The sequence below is a fragment of the Aquarana catesbeiana genome, linkage group LG09 (assembly GCF_042186555.1).
Source record: "Aquarana catesbeiana isolate 2022-GZ linkage group LG09, ASM4218655v1, whole genome shotgun sequence".
Lineage (NCBI taxonomy): Eukaryota > Metazoa > Chordata > Amphibia > Anura > Ranidae > Aquarana > Aquarana catesbeiana.
The window spans coordinates 53,899,886-53,922,693 of record NC_133332.1 but is presented as its reverse complement, the minus strand read 5'-3'; the positions used below and the strand labels follow the sequence as shown (position 1 = coordinate 53,922,693).

At 42.9% G+C, this 22,808-nt stretch overlaps 1 protein-coding gene across 3 annotated transcripts in view; it reads left to right on the top strand.

Annotated features, from left to right (window-relative positions):
* SPTBN4 (spectrin beta, non-erythrocytic 4) overlaps positions 1-22,808 on the top strand; it is a 285,984-nt gene that overhangs the window by 256,566 nt on the left and 6,610 nt on the right. For all 3 annotated transcript variants that reach the window (XM_073598514.1, XM_073598515.1, XM_073598516.1), the window contains 6 exons: positions 8,054-8,250; positions 12,154-12,830; positions 16,441-16,507; positions 17,578-17,855; positions 19,950-20,123; positions 20,218-20,260. In XM_073598514.1, coding sequence (XP_073454615.1) covers positions 8,054-8,250; positions 12,154-12,830; positions 16,441-16,507; positions 17,578-17,855; positions 19,950-20,123; positions 20,218-20,260 — 1,436 coding nt within the window. The remainder of the gene's footprint in view (positions 1-8,053; positions 8,251-12,153; positions 12,831-16,440; positions 16,508-17,577; positions 17,856-19,949; positions 20,124-20,217; positions 20,261-22,808) is intronic.

The following is a 22,808-nucleotide window of genomic DNA, read 5'->3' as shown; positions in this document are numbered from 1 at the left end:
TGGCGGCTTGTTGGTCTGCAATCTACATGTAATATCTCTTATGTTCATTCTTATAACATACCAATTGTATGACTGACATATTCTTATACTGTATGTACCTTTTTTTTTTTTTTAAACCTTGTTTGGAAGAAAAAAAAAAAGAAAAGGGAAAAAAACAAAGAAAAATTCCCAGCTCCATTTACCAGCCTGCAACAAACCAAATTATTCTGTTGAACAGTTCATGTTAAAAACAGAGGTTTAGTTTGCACGCATTTGCAAATACATGCGTAAACTGCAGAGTGCGCTACAAAGCACCCCAGTATTAATTACAGTCCCAACTCTTATAAACTCTAAAACAGAACAATTCGGTTTGTTGCAGGCTGGCTGGTAAGTTGTGCTGTTACTTTTTCTTTGTTTTTTGCTCCCCACTCCCTCTTAAACAATTGGGGGGAAAATGTGAACAATAAATACCTACATTTCTGTTTTAGTTCCTGAATACTTGTCTACGTGAGAATGACATAGGCCCAGTGTTCAGCTCATGCCAACTTGCGCATAAGCAGAAAGCCACAGGTATCTAGCAGTCCCGTGGACTGGCAGAGAACCATGGCCTTCTCTACATATGCAAGATTCTCAGCCAGACATGCGCAGACACCCTGCAAGTCTGCCAGTCTATGGGACCCATCAGAAACCTGCAGATCTCACACATGCGCATATATGCTGCAGAGTCTCTGCGCATGCATTGTATCTCAGTCAAAGATGGCTGCAAAGGAGTGAGGGAAAATTGTGGCTGCCAGGCGGACAAAATTAGACTCCATGGACTAGTAAGTATGTTTTTATATGCATGGATGCATTTTAAATCCAGGATTAGGCTGGCCATACATGGATCAGTTTTTTTTTCCCATCAACAGAAAATACTGAATGGATTCCCCCATCCACACAAGGAAGGTGGATGGAGGAATCCTCCCCAATGTGTTATTGTATTCTGACAGTGGGATCTCCTCTACTGTCAGAATACACTGAATAGGAATAACCATAGATGGCCAGTCCCTGCTGAACCCACTGAATTTTGATCCATCTATGGGCAGCTTTAGAAATTGATCTTTTTGCTAGGTAGAACGAAGTTCCTCTTTAACCTCACTCCACCTCTTTATCCCAGCTCCATTTACTTTTGAGAACTATTATTTTAAATGCTCCACTCCTATTTGTCACAGATGCAAATAAGACCATGGGGACCTGTTACATATGCTTTGGCGTTGTCCAAAATTAGAACCATACTGGCACTTAGTTGCTTCCCAAAGAAAGTCCTTCTTTCATATCCCAGTTACAAAAACCCCCGTGGTATGTGTTTTTAGGGTTTTGAGGGATGAATGTATGGACCAACATGTACAACAGGCTATCCTTAGGGCTCTATTTCAAGCCTGCAAGCAATCCACTTGCCGACCGCATCACAAGGATGTACGGCGGCAAAGCGGCTCTCCTGCGCCTGATCATGTACCTAGTAGGTGATCCGGCACTTCCGGGTAGGGGGCACATGCACACGCTGCCAGCACGCTGCTTTTGCTGTGAATTGTCACAGGGAAAGCACCAAACATAGTACACAAAAAAACACTGGCTAGGCACACATTTAACCCTTTGATTGCCCTAGATGTTTAACCCCTTCCCAGCCAGTGTCATTAGTACAGTGACCCTGCATATTTTTAGCACTGATCACTGTATTGGTGTCACTGGCTCCCACAAAGTGTCAGATTGTTCGCCGCAATATCACAGTCCCGCTATAAGTCGCTGATCACTGCCATTACTAGTGTAAAAAAAATGAATAAATACAAATTCCAGTATATATACCATTGTTTGTAGGCGCTATAACTTTTGCGCAAACCAATCAATATACACTTATTGGGATTTTTTTAACCAAAAATATATAGCAGAATACATATTGGCCTAAATTTATGAAGAAATTTTTTTGGGGGATATTTTTTATAGTAGAAAATAAAAAAAATATATTTTTTTTTGTGTTTTTTTTTTTTTTCAAAATTGACAACCTTTTTTTGTTTATAGCACAAAAAATAAAAAACTCAGTGGTGATCAAATACCACCAAAAGACAGCTCTATTTGCGACACATTTTATTTGTGTACAGTACTGCATGACCTCACAATTGTCAGGTAAAGTAACGCAGTGCTGTGTCTTGCAAAAAATGGCCTGGTCATGAAGGGGGTAAACCTTCCGGAAGTGGCTATACTTCCACTACATACTACTACTGGGAAGACCCCCTCCCACAAACAGCCAACAATGGATCAAATGAACATGTGTCTGTTGATTGAGAAGAATATCCAACACCGCAATGCCTATTCTAATGCCGCGTACACACGATCGGAACTTCCGACAACAAATGTTGGATGTGAGCTTGTTGCCGTAAATTCCGACCGTGTGTAGGCTCCATCGGACATTTGCTGTCGGAATTTCCGACAACTGTTTGAGAGCAGGTTCTCAAATTTCAGGTTCTCACAACAAGGCTTGTTGTCGGAAATTCCGAGCGTGTGTACACAATTTCCGACGCACAAAAGTCCACGCATGTTCGGAATCAAGCAGAAGAGCCGCACTGGCTATTGAACTTAATTTTTCTCAACTTGTCGTACGTGTTGTACGTCACCGCGTTCTTGACGTTTGGAATTTCCAACAACATTTGTGTGACCGTGTGTATGCAAGACAAGTTTGAGCCAACATCCGTCGGAAAAAATCCACGGTTTGGTTGTCGGAAATTCCGATCTTCTGTACGAGGCATAAGTGTCAATAAATCTGGGGAAAATGGCTCGAAATCCCAGGTCTTGCCCCTTTAAATTGGTTTTCCACATCTGATGGGGGGGGGGGGTGTATGTTCATGCAGTTTCCATTTTGTTTTTATATATTCCCACCGCTAAAATAGATGTGCCAGCGTTGCGGGACCAGAATAGGCTGGCAGTTTTATGGAAGGTATATATGGGGAAATTGCGCTTAGTGATCTCATTGTAATTGATTATATGTGACACGGTTTTTGAACACTTTCAACTTTAAACATATAATGTGTTTTGGATCATGTGAAGGACTTTAACGGTTTATATCCTCTGATAATATATTGAGGAAAGACTTTATTATATATCACTATTTTGACAGCGCAACATTTTTTCTTTTGTTTTATGGAAGGGTTAATGATACAGCGCTATAGCGAAGAACCTGTAGATGGCTTAGTGACGCAGTGATATCATTTAGTTGTAGCAATATGAGGAGCTACAGTGCCTTAAAAAAGTATTCATATTCATACAACCAAAAACGTAAATGTATTTTATTGGGATTTTATGTGATAGACCAACACAAAGTGGCACATAATTGTGAAGTGGAAGGAAAATGATAAACGGTTTTCAAAATTTTTTACAGATAAATATCTGAAAAGCGTTGCGTTCATTTGTATTCAGCCCCCTTTCGGCCCCTTTCTTACATACGGACCGTTAATTTCATCAGTCATGTCAAAACGGATGACGTATTCATCAGTTTTTCATCTGTTTTTTACAAAAAACAAAAAGTTACTGCACTTCAAACACTGTATATAGCTGGTCGCTAAGGAGGGGGCCGGGAAGCCAGCCGCCACGTCCATAACAACCGATGAGTCATCAGCTGTCAGCCCCCTCACCCCAAAGCACCCTGCCCCTATGTTGATGTGGACAAGGGCCTCAACTCGACAACCCCAGCCGGTGGTTGTCGGGGTCTGTGCTCGCTCATCCCCTCCCTTTCCTGACCTGGGGGGGGTTCGCAATTTTTTTTTTTTTACATTCAGCTGTCAGCGGGGAAGCCCGCTGACAGCTGATGACTCGACTCATCAGTTGTTAAGGATGCGGCGGCTCACTGGCTTCCCAGCCCCCTCCTTAGCAACCAGCTAATATAAAGTGTTTAAAGAAGGAAAAAAAAGGGTTTAAAAACGGATGTCAGAGGATCGTATGTAAGCGGATGTCATCCGTTAACATCCGTTTTTCGTCTGTTCCATTTTTTTGACGGATGGAAAAAAAGGGCTTTCTTCTGTTCAAAAAAACAGATGTTGACGAAAGCGGATGAAAATGGATGTCATCTGTTTTTCCATAGGAATGCATTGATGTCCGTTTTTCATCCGTCAACGGATGGATGAAAAACAGACGAATGGTCCGTATGTGTGAAAGGCGCCTTACTCTGGTACACCTAATTAAAATCTAGTGGAAGCAATTGCCTTCAGAAGTCATCTAATTAGTAAATAGAGTCCACCTGGGTTTTAATTCATCTCAGTATAAATGCAGCTGTTCTGTGAAGCCCTAAGAGGTTTCTTAGAGAACCTTAGTGAACAAACAGCATCATGAAGGCCAAGGAACACACCAGACAGGTCAGGGATAAAGTTGTGAAGAAGTTTAACACAAGGTTAGGTTATAAAAAAAAAATATCCCAAGCTTTGAACATCTCACGGAGCACTGTTCAATCCATCATCCGAAAATGGAAAGAGTATGGCACAACTGCAAACCTACCAAGACATGGCCGTCCACCTAAACTGACAGGCCGGGCAAGGAGAGCATTAATCAGAGACCATGGTAACTCTGGAGGAGCTGCAGAGATCCACAGCTCAGGTGGGAGAATCTGTCCACAGGACAACTATTAGTAGTACACTCCACAAATCTGGCCTTTATGGAACAGTTGCAAGAACAAAGCCATTGTTGAAACAATGCCATAAGGCTACTTTCACACTGAACGCGCCGGGGGTTCTTTTCGGCCACTAGCAGGGTGCTTTTAACCCCCCCACTAGCGGCCATAGAAAGGGTTAAAGGTGCTCGTGTTGCGGCGATGCCGAAGCGCTGCCCATTCATTTTAATGGACCGGGCGTTTTGGGAGCGGTGTATACCCAAACCGCCCCAAAGATGCTGCTTGCAGGACTTTTCAGAATGTCCCACAAGCGCCCCAGTGTGAAAAGTCACACTGAAATAAATGGGGAGGCGATTTTCAGGCGTTAGAGGCTATTTCTAGCACTTAAACACCTGAAAACTGCCTCAGTGTGAAAGCAGCCTAAGAAGTCCCGTTTGCAGTTTGCGAGAAGCCATGTGGAGGACACAGCAAACACGTGGAAGGAGGTGCTCTGGTCAGATGAGACCAAAATGTTACTTTTTCTCAGCAGGGACAGGGAAACTGGTCAGAATTGATGGGAAGATGAATGGAGCCAAATACAGGGCAATCTTAGAAGAAAACTTGTTAGTCTGCAAAAGACTTGAGACTGGGGTGGAGGTTCGCCTTCCAGCAGGACAACGACCCTAAACATACATCCAGAGCTACAATGGAATGGTTTAGATCAAAGCATATTCATATGTTAGAATCGCCCAGTCAAAGTCCAGACCTAAATCCAATTGAGAATCTGTGGCAAGACTTGAAAATTGCTGTTCACAGACACTCTCCATCCAATCTGACAGAGCTTGAGCTATTTTGCAAAGAAGAATGGGCAAAAATGTCACTCTCTAGATGTGCAAAGCTGGTAGAGACATCCCCAAAAAGACTTGCAGCTGTAATTGCAGTTAAAGGTGGTTCTACAATGTATTGACTCAGGGGGGCTGAATACAAATGTACACCACACTTTTCACATATTTATTTGTAAAACATTTTGAGAACCATTTATCACTTTCCTTCCACTTCACAATTATGTGCCACTTTGTGTTGGTCTATCACATAAAATCCCAATAAAATACATTTACGTTTTTGGTTATAAAATGACCAAATGTGGAAAATTGCAAGGGGTATGAATACTTTTTCAAGGCACTGTATACAGGTGGTCCCCGGGTTACAAACAAGTTAGGGACTGTAGGTTTGTTCTTAAGTTGAATCTGTTTGTAAGTCAGAACAGGTACATTTTTTAAGTGTAGCTCCAGCCAAAAAAAATATTTTTCAGCTTTTTGGATAGCATAGGGAAGGGTTAACACCCCTGTAACATTTGTTTTGCTGTCTGTGCCCCTGTTCAGAAGATTTCACCCCACTTTCTGTCCCCATGACAATTGGATTTTGAAAATTTTGGGTTGTTGTGGAAACAAGCCTTGGTGATAAAGCATCAGTGGAGGTACCTTTTCCCCATAATAGCTCTTACAGGAGTGAATTTCCCTTCCTAGGGGTAGATTTCCTCTCACTTCCTGTTGTCTCCCTCCGTTTGTAAGTAGGAGTCATTTGTAAGTCGGATGTTTGTAACTAGGGGACCCCCTGTACACTGTTTTTACTGCTGGATCAGCAGAGCAGACATTGAAGCCTCCCTGCATGTGAGCAGCATGTTCCCTGTTGGTACATGAACACTGGGGCACAGCTGATTGGCTCCTTCTTGTGCTGCTCCTCCCTCTCCCACTCCGAGCTCTGCTATACAGCAAGAGGCTGATACCAAATCAAATTTAAGTACCTACACTCGTTGCTTTTAAAAGTACCGATGCTTGCATGAATTTGTGTGTTTTTTGTCATTTATTTTTTGTCAACCGACAGTGAAACTAATAACATGAGTGGTAATTTGGACATTGCGCCCCCCACAGATTTTTACAGGACATACTGTAGATTCTTATATCTGTTACATTAACCTCCCTGGCGGTATGATTATTTCGGATTTTAGGTGCTGAAAGCGGTACCATTATTTTGCATGGAAATTTGGCGTTTTATATTGTAGGTCTGTAAATCTTAACAATAACACACTTAAATCTGTCCAAACCAGAGTCTAGTAGATATCCCGGGTATGATAAAGTTTGAAACACAAAAACATAAATTATAATATAATAAATAAAAATAAATAATTTAAAAAAAAAAAAAAAATAGTAATAAAATAAATTTCCCCACAATTCACTATCGCTCAATTCTGCAAGTGTTCTAATTTACTATCGCTGTTTTCTAGCTGGTCTAAAGCCACTTTTGACGTAAAGGGACACTTTTTGGTTGCTATGGACAATCTCCAGTTTCCAGGCAGAAAGAACAGTGTATATCATGTAAAACTGCATGCAGGGCATAGGACAAAGCACTGGGGACAAAAGGGATGTGAAATCATTTCATACAGTACTGTAATCTGTAAGATTACAGTACTGTATGTGTTATGATTTTTACTTTTTTTTTAATTTGCCGCCAGGCTCCGCCCCTGTGCGTCGCACCGCTCGCAGGGAACGGAGCCTGGCACAGAGAGGCTTCGGAGGAGGACGGAGCCCTCGGACACTGCGGGGGGACATCGCAGGATCCCGGGGACAAGGTAAGTAACACCGCCCCAGGATCCTGCAATGCGATCCCGAGTGTGGCTCGGGGTTACTGCTAATGGTACTGAATTTTAACCCCGAGCCACACTCGGGAAAACCGCCAGGGAGGCTACGATAAAATACAAGATCGCTTTATGGCAATTACTTTCTTGGTCCAGTCTTCCAGGTAAGACTAGGTCCACAGTAGCATGCACGGTAACACACAATTTATTTTCTGTGCTTTAGCAGTGACCTGTGCTTATCTAATGCAGAAAAATGCAGATCACTGCACATAGTGTGAACGTCCCCTAATACATTCAGCTGGAAACTCTCAGTGACATTTCACTGTTCCCTGTAGATTGTGAATTGAAGTTGCTGCTCTGTGGTCTGCTGTAGAAAGAGCAAGACATCATTTCAATTGCATCCATTTATTAGGTCCTAGCAGAAAACTTCCCTTTAACTTACCCTATTCTTTCTATAACTGCGGGAATGTAAAAAACAGCAGCCGTAGGCAGTCTATGGGGTTGATTTACTAAAGGCAAATAGACTGTGCACTTTGCAAAGTTGCAGTTGCCCTCTGCAAGGGCAAAGCTTCACTTTGCAACGAGTACCCAATCATGTGCAAGGAAAATTAAAAAAAACAGCATTTTTACTTGCACATGATTGGATGATGAAAGTCAGCAGAGCTTTCCCTCATTTACTAAGCTCTGGTGCAACTGCATTGCATTGCAATCTATTTGCCTTTAGTAAATAACCCTAAGTGTGTCTGGGCACTTTTTTGAAATTATTTTTCTGTGAGCCTCTGGAGAACATTTTTGGTTTAACTCTGACTTGTGTGGATTTGTCCTCCTAGTGCTGGAAGTGCACCAGTTTGCCCAGGAAGCCGGAGTAGCTGAGGCCTGGCTAACTGCTCAGGAGCCCATAGTGAAGAGCCCGGAGCTGGGGAACAGCGTGGACGAGGTGGAGCAGCTGATCAGACGGCATGAAGCCTTCCGTAAAACTGCAGCCGCCTGGGAGGAGAGGTTCAGCTCATTGAGGCGCCTCACTACAGTAAGAGAAATCAAAGCTTTATTATTAAAAAAATAAAAACAGGTCTGAAGGAAGCCAATATTCCAGTTCTAGGAAAGTTCATTTTATTTGTATTTATTATCTAGTATTTATATAGTGCCGAATAATTTATACAGTGCTTTATATAATGTACATTCACAATAATCCCTGTCCTCAAGGAGCTTACGATTTAAGATCCCTACTTCACATGCACATTACATATACTAGGACCGATTTAGATAGGAGCCAGGTAACCTAGCAGCATGTCTTTGGAATGTGGGAATCAATCAGAATGCCTGGAGGAAATCCATGTGTCAGTCAGCATTGGTCTCTACTGGGTGCTCCTCAAGTGACTTTCCATTTATATACTGAACACATGGGGTTACCTGCTCAGCTCTCTGCCACCCAGAGAATGAGACTGAGATTGTGACGTCATCTATCCCCTTTCTGTCTTGTCCAATCAGAGAACACTTTTTTTTTTTTTTGTTGCAAAAAACACAAGACGTTCTCTGAATGGCGGAGGTACCGAGCATACAATCCCGTGTTCAGTATACATATGGCAAGTCACGTGAGCAGCACCCAGAAGAGACCAGCGCTGACTGTAGAGTGAATGTCTGCAGAGTTATGATGTAACAAAGCTGGGCCAATGTAAATCTAAAAAAAAAAAAGATGATTCTTGGAGTTCAGGTTTAACTGCTTACAGAAGTCGCTGTCTTCTTCCAGGTTCAGCAGGGCCCCCCTCTGCTGATTCCCGCTGTAATTGAACACAGCAGGTCCCGGTCAATGATTTATGCCCAAGACCTGCTGATCGGCTGTGTCCAATCACAGCCCAGAGTCCTGTGTTGACAAACAGAGGGAATGATTAGGGAGCACAAATGAGGTGACCTGGAGGTGGTTGGACGTTGTTATTTCCATTTATGTGATCACGTTATCAATCACTTGAGGGAGATTTGTTCTGCACATTTATATGGACTTTGTTGCACTTTATCTATTGCATGGAATTTTGATGTATGCACGTTTTTTTCAACTATCTGCTGATGTTTATGATTAGGAATTAAAAGAGAAGTATGGGAATCCAGTTTTTCCTCCATCATACTTACCTAGGTGGATTCTGCATCTGTCCCCCGGCGTCTCTGCACTGAGAACCGAGCCATTGAACACCGCCGATGGCTCGGTTCTCTCGGCTCCCCGAGCAGAGAGCTGCTGCCTGTCAATCAGCAGCTCTCCTCTCTGCTCCTCTACGCTCATTGGAGCGCTGAGCTGTGGAGGGGCGGGGAGTGGCCATCTCAGTGGCTGATTGAGATGCTGAAACGGCTATCAGTCCAGGCACCCGGCGGATCCAGACTTCCATTGTCGTGATGACGTGGTGTCTGGACTGATTCCAGTGACGTCAGCAGAGAATGGACTTCAGACCGCTCTCTGCTGAAAACGGGTCACAGGAGTGCAAAACTAATTTCACTCCTGTGATCCAGAGGAGAAGACAAGCCAAAATGAGCTCAGGCTGGACTTCTCCTTTAAGTACGGTATTTTGATTTATATGGAGTTTTTTTTGTTGATGACACAGCGCAACACTTTGTAAGAAAACACTATTATTTGCACACATTATAATTATATATATATATATAATATGGGTTTGTGATCAGTGTTAGGAGCTGGTCTGGTGTATATACATCTATATACCTTTTTCCCCTCACAATTTGTATTGTATGAACGTCGTAAAAATGCTGTAGCTTGCAAGATTTTTCTCTTTTTTTTAATGTTTTATAGCTGAAATTAGAAAATATTGGGGTTTTTTTTCAACATTTTCGAGATTTTTTTTCTTTCATTTATGTAATAAAAAATAAACTCAGTGGTGATCAAATACCACCAAAAGAAAGCTCTATTTTTGTGAAAAAAATGATATAAATGTCATTTTTGGGTACATCATGGCATGACCACGCAGTTTCGAGTTAAAATAGCGCAGTGCTAAAAAGCAAAAAATGGCCTGGTCATGAAGAGGGTAAAACCTTCAGAGTTCAAGTGATTAAAGCAAAAGTTGGCAGTGCCATCGCTCATATTTTTGTACCTCTTTAAAAGGTGCACATATAGATGTCTGGAGACCAAAGTGAGTTTGCATCAGCCAGTTTATGGGCTTCTGCACAAAATAAATATTTTGTGAACCCAGCAATTCCCACCTTGAACTGCCCAGCCTTTACATGCTCATGTCTTGTAGCCTCCGGCACTGCTGATTGTTACTGGTGTCAGATAAGCTGAAACTGTGTGGGCAGAATCTGCCTCAGGCTGACCCTTGAGGAATGATGGAGAGCACGAGGCTGAGTCTTCCTACCTGGTTTCAGCTTATGAACACTGCTTGGCATTTGTTACCAAATCAAGGTTGCCAGAGACTGAAAAACTGCTGCATTCTTGATCTTAATTCTTAATCTGACGAGGGCTGATATTTGTCTTTTTTGTAACAAACTTATAAATATCTTTAAACCTTAGGATAGGCAAATCTGAAGAACACCTAAACGAGAATATGTATTCAAATTTAAGGGTAATTCTGCCTTTTCAACATGTTACATGTTATAACTGCATTAACATAGTTTTGTGAATTATTAGGCTAAAAGTTTTGTCTGCCATCATGACAGATGGACTTGTAGTTCTCAATAGAATAGAAGCGCGGTACTCGCTGCATTTGTAGTCCATTGACCCCTAATTCAGCTCTCCAAGCTTCTCTGTACAGGTAGGGAGCCGGAGGAAGAGTCTACGGGAGCCTGACAATGCTTTGCAAGCTGCTGTGTAAAAAAAATGCAATTTTTTTTCCCTGTAAAAATATGTGCATTTATTTATTTTTTAAGTGAACCTAGCTTTAACATGCACCCAACGGCTACTTTATTAGGTACACCTGTTCAATTGCTTGGTAACTCAAATTGCTAATCAGCCAATCACATGGCAGCAACTCAATGCATTTAGGCATCTAGACATGGTGAAGATGACTTCCTGAAGCTCAAACTGAGCATCAGAATGGGGAAGAAAGGGGATTTAAGTGACTTTGAACGTGGCATGGTTGTTGGTGCCAGACAGGCTGGTCTGAGTATTTCAAAAACTTCTGAACTACTCTGATTTTCACGCACAATCATCTCTCGGGTTTACAGAGAATGGTACGAAAAAGAGAAAATATCCAGTGCCTACCTGAGTATTGTTGCTGACCATGTCCATCCCTTTATGACTACAGTGTACCCATCTTCTGATGGCTCCTTCCAGCAGGATAATGTACCATGTCACAAAGCTCAGATCATCTCACCACTGATTTCTAGAACATGACAATGAGGTCTCTGTACTCCAATGGCCTCCACAGTCATCAGATCTCAATCCAATAGAGCACCTTTGGAATGTGGTGAAACGGGAGATTCGCATCATGGATGTGCAGCCGACAAATCTGCAGCAACTCGTGATGCTACCATGTCAATATGGACCAAAATAAAAAAGAATGAAGGCAGTTGTGAAAGCTAAAGGGGGTCCAACCCGGTACTAGCAAGGTGTACCTAATAAAATGGTCAGTGAGTGTTGTTTACCACAGCTTTGTCAGTACAGCATTCCTTTAAGCAACACAGTTTAGTCCAGGACCCACCCTACCCTGTGATTGGACAATGAAGGAGCAGTAGCACGCTGATTAGCGCATCCCTCCTGCATGCATTTTCACACCCATCACTTGCAAAACAATAGAACCCTGAGTGTTGTCCCTGCTGTGTAGAGGGTTACAGAATTAGTAATCTTTGCTAATTTTGTGCAAAAATAAAGGGATTTTTCTATTGAATAGTTTAATTGTTTTTTTATGTCTACATGGAGTTTAGCTTTAAAATTTAGCCAAAATTCTCAGTACTACATTGTGGCATTATAACCTCTTCTGCATTCTCCCTTTTGTAGCTGGAAAAGATGAAAGCTGAGCAAAGCAAACAACCCGCAACTCCGCTCCTTGGCCGAAAAGTTTTCCCAGATACCACAGACTTTTCATCTCGACCATCACCTCTTGTCCAACAGCCATTCCATGAAAAGTCTGAGACTAAGCTGGAGCAGAAGGACACTCTAGCTGTTCCTAATGGGATCCCTCTGGAGAGTCACAGAACCCGGACAGAGAGGGGAGAATCAAGGGTAGGGTATGTGCGTCAAGAGATGAAGCCGGAGAGACTTCAGCCAAAGATAGATCATGTGGAGGCCAAGATAACCGAGAAGATTCAGCCTGCTCAGGAAGGAACCCGTGGGCAAAGAGCAGAGATCAGATTTGCTCAAGGTATGGCCACTTTGACTGTGGAGAAAGCAGAGAGCAAGTCGAATCGTCATAACGAGCGGAGGAGAGACAGGCATGATCGTAAACTGGAACGCCAGGAGTCCAGTGAGCAGGAGGTTCCCAAACCAGAGCATCAGGAGGAAAGGAGGAGACGAGACAGACATGACAAAAGGCTGGAGAGACAGGGGTCCAGTGAACAAGAAACGCCAAAACCGGAGCAGACAGAAAGGAGGAGAGATCGGCATGAGAGGAAGGCAGAGAAACAAGAGTCCAGTGAGCAGGAGACGCCAAAGAACGAGCCTGACAAATCAGGAGGGTAAGGAGATTCCGTTCTTTGCCTGAAATGACATAACAGTTGGCTGTGTGTAGAGCAAGGAATACACGAGGACAGTTGTTGATTATTGGGATGCTTTGCTTGGTGGGATGAGCGATAGTGGGTTTTTTTCTCCATTATATTCAAACATTGAAGAATTGGCCATATTCTTTCCATCCCACTCAATTAAAATTTTAACACTTAGAAGCTCCTTTTTTTTTACTTCCAGTCCTTTCAGACTATCACACAGATTTCCTCATTTGTATTGTGTAGTTGTTTGTTTTTCCTGAGTGTCTTTATTACACGTTACCAGGGCTTTTTTTCTCAAAGAATAGGTGCAGGAACTGCCCCCTTCTGAGTCCCCCCCCTTGTCTCCGCCCCCTACCCACCTCCAAGCACCGTCCCTTGATTCCACCCCCTACCCACCTCCCAGTACTGCCCCAAGTATCATTTGCTAAATAATTTGTATGGAATTTGTTTAATAACAAGAAAAGCAGTAAAAATAGATGCACTGGAGCCAGCAACAATAGACCCCACCCCTGTAATAATAGATCCTCCCAAGCAACAATAGATTCCCCTCCCACCAATAACAGACCCCACCCCAACAACAATAGGTCCTCCCAAGCAACAAAAATTCCCCTCCTGGCAATAATAGACCCCACCCCAGCAACAATAGATCCCTCACACAACAGTAGACTCCCCCAGCAACAATGGACCCCACCCCAACAACAATAGGTTCCCCTCCCAGCAACAATAGATCCCTCACACAATAATAGACTCCCCCAGCAACAATGGTCCCCACCCCATATAATTCCCCCCAGCAACAATCGTTCTCCACACAACAATAGACCACTCACACAGAAACAATGGACCATCCACAATTCATTACCACCCTCCGCAACAAAAGATCCACCCCAGCAACATTAGACCCCCCCCCCCCCCCGCAGCATAAACAGATCTCCCAGCGGTCAGCATTAATAGACCCTCCAGCAGCCAGCAACAATAGACCTCTCCCTCAACAGTAGGTCCCTACAAGAACCATAAGGCCCCTTTCACACTGGGGCTTGGGGGCGTCGGCGGTAAAACGGTGCTATTTTTAGCGTCACTTTTGCGGCGGTATTTGGCCGCTAGCGGTGTGGTTTTAACCCCCGCTGGCGGCCGAAAAAGGGTTGAAACGGCTCGCATAGCGCCGCTACAGTGGCGATATAGCCGCGGTATAGCCACGCTGCCCCATTGATTTCAATGGGCAGGAGCGGTTTAGGAGCGGTGAATACACCGCTCCAAAGATGCTGTTTGCAGGAGTTTTTTTTCTCTCCAGCCAGCGCATCGCTTCAGTGTGAAAGGGGCCTAAGGCACCCCCCCCCCCCCTCCCTAGCAACAACAGATCCCCCACAAGCAATAATAGAACCTCACTCAAATTTAGATCCCCACCAGTGACCATAAATCCCCCAGCAGACAGCATCAATAGACCCTCCAGCACAACCCTTGCTATTACATACATTTGGTCCTGGAGGTGCCGGAACTGCATTCCCCCCACGTTCCCACTGGAAAAAAGCCCTGCACATTACCAATACCACTTTTTCATAACATGCTCATTGTTCATCTTGTTAATATTGCAAAGAAGCATAGGTTGATGGGACGGTTGTCAACTACAAGGAGATGCTGAGTGAAGAACTGTATGCAGATTACTGACTTAATGAGGAGCCTCAATAAAAAAATGTTTTAATGTGCACACCATAAGCCTTTACTTGCCTTCGTGACGCATGATTTATAGGGCAGTGTGCAGAGTTTATGTTGTGATATGAGGATAAAGTACTTTGCAATGCCTGCAGCTACATAGGTGAGTGAGAGCTTGTTTTAAAGCCCATTTAATGCTCGTTAAGAATACTTTGCTTTTTTGGCCACAGGTTCACATTACCTGTGGTGTCCTGAGGTGGTAGTTGATGGTAGTCTTACACATGATCCGAAGTGGGCGAAAAATACTGCTTACAAAGTGATTTGTACTAATGACCCGATTATCGTACAGAGCTTTCAAGAGCCAATCACGGCAGTTCATCCAATTTTTATATGATTGGACAAGCACAAAAATTTTTCTTGTATGATACCAGATTGTACGATTGTCATTTGTTCAGTACAGATGTCGTCTGAAAATACACTACAACACGTGACATCACTTCCGATTTTTTATTTTTTTTTTTATTCTGTTGTACGAGAATTTTCATAACTTAGTAACCTCTCCATTTTTGATATGCAACTAGCATGCAAAAAAAAAAAAAAAAAAAACGGACAATCTGTCGTCTGATTTTTGGATCGTGTGTACGGAGCATTATCGGGTTACTTCCAGGACCTTTTGAACTGATAGGTACTGGACAAGTGGAAACTAATATCTATGGTACCTTGAAGTGGATCTTTTATTGGCCACATAATATATTATTCATAATACTTCCTGCAGTGATTATTAAAAATGATACACAGACATCTGATTTTTCATGAATCCTTGGCATTGTGCCACACTTTGGGGATGGTCATGTGCCACAGAACTAGTGAGGAGCTCTATGTCCCATGACCAGCAGCTAGAGGGCAGAAAGCTGGTAAGGTGTTAGACCCCTTTCACACGGGCACCGTCAGTTTAGCCACGTTAAAAACGTACCAGTTCTTATCCGTTGCTTCATCCATCTTCATCCGTCCCGTTAATCTCAGTTTTCATCCGTCTTCCGTTCCGTTAATATCCGTTTTCATCCATTAATGTACACATTTATATCCGTTTTTGTATCCGTTTTCATCCATTTACAGCAGTTTCTTTGCATTTAAGGAAATTACCTAGAAAGCATTGCTCCACCCATCCTACATTGCCATGCATGAACAATTTGCCGACTACTTTCTACCTCCATCAGGAGAAGTTTCATGGCTACCTATATATATATATATATATATATATATATATATATATATATAATGCAGCGCAAATTTAAATTTATTCATTCATTAATTTGGGTATTTCATTGTGTTTTGATAGCATAAAAAGACACAAAAGCACATGATATGTTCAAATTCTGCATAACCCTTTTAAAATAAAGGTTTTTTCACTTTGTTTTTTTATTTGTCAAAGTATGAACTTTGAATTATTTCTTCAAAAAGGATCTTAACTGATCTTAATTGATGGACATTGTCAGTTAATATCCGTTTTGACGGAACTGGATATAGCTTTGTACGTTAAAAAAAAAGGATAAAAACGGAAACGGAGGTTAACTGATGGTAATGGATGGTCATCCGTTTGCCCATAGGAATGCATTGTCGTCCGTCGACGGATGGAAGAAAAACGGATAGACGGTCCGTCCATGTGAAAGGGGGCTTAGGTGTGGTGCTTTACATGTTTACATTTTTGTTCTTTTTAGGCATACTGAGAGTGATATAAACATTGGGGGGTGTATAGAGTATAGACCCCCTTTTATTTGTAGGACTGTTTCCTGGTGTTGGAACATTTGGAGAGTGGAGATTTGTCTTTCAGTTGCTGATCTGTGATGAGGAGACAAGCTGAGTGGTTAGGAAATGATCATTGTCATTTGTCAGTGACCTGCAAACAACTAACAGTGTGATCTTTATCCCTATGTAGAAAGGCGACACTTGCTGACATTGTAGAACAGCTACAGGAAAAAGAAGCATCACAGAAAGACCCTGCAGTAAGTATTCCCTGTGTATGAAGCATGACACATACTGACCGAGGTATATGTAATCAGTACTAAACAATTATAAAGCCGAAGGTGAGCTGGCCAACATGCCCTAGAAAGAGCTTCTTACTGCCGGGGATTGGCTTCTCCTATATCTGTGCAGTTTGCCCTGTACTGTAAACCAGCGTTCCCCAATCTTTTTGGCACCAGGGACCACTGGTGGAAGAATATTTTTCCAGGGTCTGGAGTTGATCTGGTGTCAGGATGATTGAAAGGCATTATTTCATTTTAATATATAATGGAATACTTCAACTCACTATAATGCCGAATCAGTGTCACTCGCCACTGTAGCCTTCCACCACAGCAACCAGATGCAGCGTGTCACTTTGTAAGGCCAATTTGTATGGGTTCTTCTTGTGCAGTGAAAGAACTTACTACAAGTAAAGCCTCTTGCAGCCTCTCCAGAGCGCTACGGCCTCAGCAGGAATCCAGCATTACAAGTCAGGCGCCAGTGGAAAACTGTCACATGCACAGTTGATTACACTGAGTTCCGCACCTATGAGATTAAGAATCCCATGGAGGCGGACCTATCAGCAGTGAAGTGGGCAATGATGTCAACAAGCCTGGTCTCTGCTGGCCTGCCGCTCAGCTCCTTCAGTGCGGCCCGGCCTCAAACAGGGCGCAGACCAGCACTGGTCCACGGCCTGGGGAGCCCTGCTGTAAACAAAAAAAAAAAAAGGATCATCTTTCTTCTTAAACAGAGAAGAGACATTTAGGTAACCTGCTAATAATAACCATAGTCAACTACTTTCTGTTTTGTTGTATAGAAGACAATATATTTTCATGCCCCCAACATTCAGTGATGCCTTACACTTTTTATTTTTAAATGTTGTAGAACTAGTGCAAATCTTTCTTAATTCTTAGAATATTATAACTAGAGAAAAACTCTTAATTTTAAAACATTTTGCTTGAACTGGAATTCCTGATTATTATTGTGATGCATATTATGTGGACTTATGGAGAGAGAAAGTTGTGCTGTGTGTTATTCTGCAGTTTACTGCTAAGGTTCCCTTATTCTTTAGAATCGGGATTCTCCAGCCCGCTTACCTAATGGCGTGGAAAAGCTTCCAGAAAGGGCGCCCAGGCCCGATCGACCAAGAGCAAGAGATCGACCCAAACCCCGAAGAAGACCTCGTCCTAAGGACCCAAACCAAGCACCAGGGGAGGCCCGGAGATCTCGCTCAGCTCCAGCACAGAACAATGCCCCTCCTCCACCTCCTCCAACCCACACCGTACAACAGGAAGGATACCTCTTCAGAAAACATGAGCTGGATGGACCAAGCAAAAAAGCCTCAAACAGGTGCAGGCAGGAAGCACGGGCCTGATTTTACTTATTTTGTTTTTATTACTTTATATAGGCTCAAAAATTTTGAGTGTATTCACATGAAGCCTTGCCTCCAAGGGTGTTTGCAGTCTAAAGTTCCTACTGTAGTTATTCAGTATATTCTGTATTCAAATGGTTGAAAGGCAATTAACTTACAAGTATGTTTTTGGATTGTGGGAGGAAACTGGAGGCCACTCACGTATCCTGGAGAAGAAAATGCAGATAATATTTTTGGTAAGATTTAAAAGGATAAGTTCACAGAGTATAACATGTTACAGATGCACCGCCCCCCGATGACCCGTTCTGAAAGCTAGCAGGGATCTCTAACCCCCCCCCCCCCCCCGGTTAGTGTCACACTCTGCAACAAATACTCCGCCTGGCTCTGTCATCCATTCACAGTGTTTTGTGAATGGAAAAACTACAAAATGCGACAGCCTTTGTGGCTGTCTGTTTGCAATTTTTAATAAACTGCCACGGTACTGTGGAGCCCCATGGTAGTTCATTCTTTCTTCCTGTCAGATTGTATCTGCTTGCCTCTACAGGATGTATGGGTACATGGATACACTGGCAGATCTGCTGGAGACCCGCATGGCACCAGTGTTCAGTAGATATAAAAATAAATGCATATTTTTTTACCTGGGAAAAAAAGTGTGCATATATTATTTCAAAAAAGTGAACTTATCCTTTTACATAGCAAGAGTGCTAACCACTAGGCCAAGTCCAAACTGAGTATTTTTCAGATTTAAACATGTTCAATAGAGTGCCTTATGAGCACACAAAGGCCAATTTGGTCAAAAGCCACTTGGTCCACTCGAGGACAAACAATCTCCACCATGTAATGTTCCTTTTAGGACCCCGAATGCCACCACGGTTCTAATGACTAAATCATTGTATTGCTTGCTATCTGCTAAGGCAGTGGTTCTCAACCTGGGGGTTGGGACCCCCTCGGGGGTCAAATGATGATTTGCCAGGGGTCACCAAATCCTGGGCTGTTCCTGAAGCCCGCATCACTCTCCTAGCCTTTTTGCAGCCACGCAGCTGGGCTGTTCCTGGAGCCTGCTGCCGCCCACTCAGCTTCTTCACAGCCACCCATTCAGTTCACAGCATAGCTGGGGGGCAGATACTAGAGGTCAGATGACTGGTGAGGAATGTGAAGTGGGTGGGGCTGGAGGAGACCCTATCTCCTGATTTCAGCATAGATGTCACTGCTATGAGACACCACAAAGTCTGAGTAACACTACCTGTGATTATAGTTGCCATTAAAAGTCCCCACTACAGTTCTCAGATCAGCAGATGACCTTGATCAAGAACACCTTAGTTGGCTGATCAGAACTCCTCCCAGCTCTGCCACTGATCCCATCCGCTCCAGCACTGCCACTCAACCCAACTCCACACCAGCACTGCCACTCATCCCATTCCCCCCACCCCCCACCAAGAAGTAAGAGAAGGAATAAAAATTAAGAATACATGGAAGGGAGAGGAAAAGAGGGGGAGGAACAAAGAAAAAGGGAGAGAAAGAATATGAGAAAGAACAAGAAAGATGGCTAGAGAGAGGGATGGGAAAAAAACAAGAAATTCAGACAGAGAGAGATAAAAGGGAAAGGGAGGAGAACAAAGAGAAAGAGTGGTACATCCTAAAATGTACCATAAGGGGTTTTAATACTGTAGGAGTGGAAGGGACTCAGGGAGCGCTAAATGTCCGTGGGTTAGGGGCACGAGTTACTTGTCTTGCCTTGGGTGCTGACAACCCACGCTACTAAAATAATTTTACTGTTAGGGGTCCCCACAACTTGGGAAATTTTATCAAGGGGTCACGGCACGAGAATGGTTGAGAACCACTGTGCTAAGGGACAGGTAACCATATAATTCTGATTGGCAGTTGCGGGAAACACCAGTGCCAGTACTTTCATCTGCTCCAGTGTTTTCAAATGGACATCAATGATATACCTTCTAAAGTGGACTTGGTCTCCTTTTCCCAAATAAAAGCCCCGGCCATGCTGCAAAAATGGCTGAAGTACTTTTTGGTTACTGGAAGATTGGCTTTAGATGTTTTTTCCCTTTTCTCTGCAGGTCCTGGGTAAACTTGTACTGTGTGCTGAACAAAGGGGACTTGGGGGGCTACAAGGATGCAAAAAGTCAAAGTTCTGGAGCAACACACGGAGGGGAACCCCTAATGAATCTACATGGAGCTTCCTGTGAAATAGCCAATGAATATAAGAAAAAGAAGTTTGTCTTCAAACTCAGGTAATCTGCCTAAAAAAAATGCTGTTCCATGGTTCGCTCCTACAGCCATAGCCAAATAAAAATGGAAAAAATATGTATTTTTTTCTATTTATAGGTCGACAGATGGAAGAGAGTTCCTCTTTCAAGCTAAAGATGAGGTAAATCCCTAGAAGCATTAAGTGACATAGAGGTAGCGATACACCATTTTGAGTAGCCTAGGCACAGGGAATAGAAGACACTTTCTGGTGCCAGCTTATCAGGGGCAGACAATAATATACTGGACAGAATGAAATCAGCTGTTGCCTAATGTCTGTGGGTGCCATTATTCGTACAGCAGTATCGATATTCCCATAGCACGCTTTCCTGGATACGGCTTTAGGAGTTACGGTGCTGCAGCAAGAACCAGCTGGAACTAAAAACATCACAGATCAAATGCATATATTCACCAGCACACCTCGGATCATCAATTCCGTCCACATCTTTTTTGAAGGATGATCACAAAACGGAAGACAATTTGCAATGTTTCGGAGCTGCGCAGGACCCCTTCGCCAGGCATGTGACGATGAAGGGGTCCTGCGCTGCTCCGAAACGTTACACCATGTCTTCTGTAATGTGATCATTATTCAAAAAAGATTTGAACGTAATTGACGATCTGAGGTGTGCTGGCGAATATGTGCATTTAATTATTCGTACAGCGGCACTAAATTCTAGTTTACCAAACTTCCATTCAAGTATGTACTCTTAAAGGGTAACTCCACTTTTGTGGGAAAATAATATAGCAAATTAAAAAAGTATAGCATATACAATTGTTACACAAGACATAATGTAATTTAATTTGATTAAAAATTACCTTTCCCTTTCAATCTGCAGCATTGTAATTTTCTGTAAAATTCAATATGGCTACCTGGAGGCCTTCTGGACACATATGCTTTACAGAACTTCCCCAGAAATGTCATTTTCTGCTTGTGTGATTGGCTCACTGACTCTCCCAGAAGTCTGCATTGTGATACAAGTCAGAGTTTAGGTATCCTCTGCAACCAAAAATTGAATTTTTGGTGAGATACTCCCAAAGGGTTAATTACTTCTAAAGGGATGCAAACCTTGCCAATTTCACCATTAGAACACTGTAAGTGCATCATCTGATTAATAATTAAAAAGTCACTCCCATTCAGATTCACTTTGCACACAACAGCTACTTATGCGCAGCAAAAACGGGTAAGAATCTGAAACAAAGTTAGTCAAAATCTTTGCAATGTACATAGATAACCCCGAGGGGACTGTTTTGTTTTGTTTTCTCAACAAAAAATGGAGTTATGCTTTACCTTAAAAACGTATCTTCTATTGCTCTTGGGCCTCCTCCAGGCTTCAAATTCCTTTTTTTCTGCTGTGATCCCACTTCCTGTTAGGCTGCATTCACAAGGGCATTTAGCCATGATGCAAATCACAGCAGCAAGAATCTAATAGTTACGGCCGCAACTATTTACTACTGTTTACACAGCCAGCGATTACCTGTGTTGATTGTGGCTGAATGCACACAGTTTGGGATGACATTACAAGGAGGCAGAAAAACACAGTAAAAAAACTATTTCATGAAAAAAAAGGCCATTAAAGCGGTGTTCCATCCATTTAAAAGTCAGCAGCTACAAAAAGTGTAGCTGTTGACTTTTAATAAACAGGCACTCACCTGTCCCTCGGTCCAGCAATGCATGGGGGGGGTCCCTTCTCTCCATTGTGCCGACATTGTAACTGTGGGTGCCCGGCTGCGCATGCCCGGGGGGAGTGGGAACTGGGTGCCTGTCAAAACTGGGTACCCGCTCCCACCCCCCAAATAAAATGGCATTCCAAATGTGGCATGTGAGGGGGTTACCAGTACTTAAAGTTGAGGTTCCATTTTTGGGTGTAACTTCGCTTTAAGTAGTGGATTCTTTTTGGATAAATACCTGCTGATTGAATTGAAAAAAATAAATAATTCATTCATGTATGGGCTGCCTAATACTGAAGGTAAATCATGGTCCAGTATTCCATATTTACTTGACAAAATATCTTCTAGTTGTGAACATGAGAAGAAATTACATTAGAAGACACTAGACAAGCCATATAGATGCCTAGCAGTCAAGAAGATACCTTTGGTTGAATAAACTTGTAGAAGCAAGATGCAGAAAATCTATTTCCATTTAAAGCAGTAGTAAACTTTTTTTTTTTTAAAGTTTCCTCCTGCAAGGCAATATCATAATGTGCTAGTATGCATCGCATTCTAGCACATTATGAAAGACTTACCTTGAAACAAAGCCCTCCAGCAGCGCGCTGTCACAGCTGCAGAGGCTTCCATCTTTATACTGGGTCCGTGGGTCCGTGGGCTGAGACACAATCACTCCTATGGAAATCTGCACGGCACACAGCTCTGAAGGAACAGCACGGGTATGCCGTTCCTTCAGAGCGCATGCACCGGTGATATCACTAGAAATATCTCCTAAATGTGCACCGTTCATTTTACTGATACTGAGCATTTGTACTTGTACTCGCACAAATGCTCCCGATGCCCTATCTGATACCTGGTCGGCGGGCGGAGGCAGCGCGTGGACGGAGAGGGCGGGCGGAGTCAGCATATAGTTACATAGTAAGGTTGAATAAAGACACCAGTCCATCCAGTTCAGCCTGAGTGAGCACCCACAATTGTCCCCATCCACTATACTATTATTTTTTTTT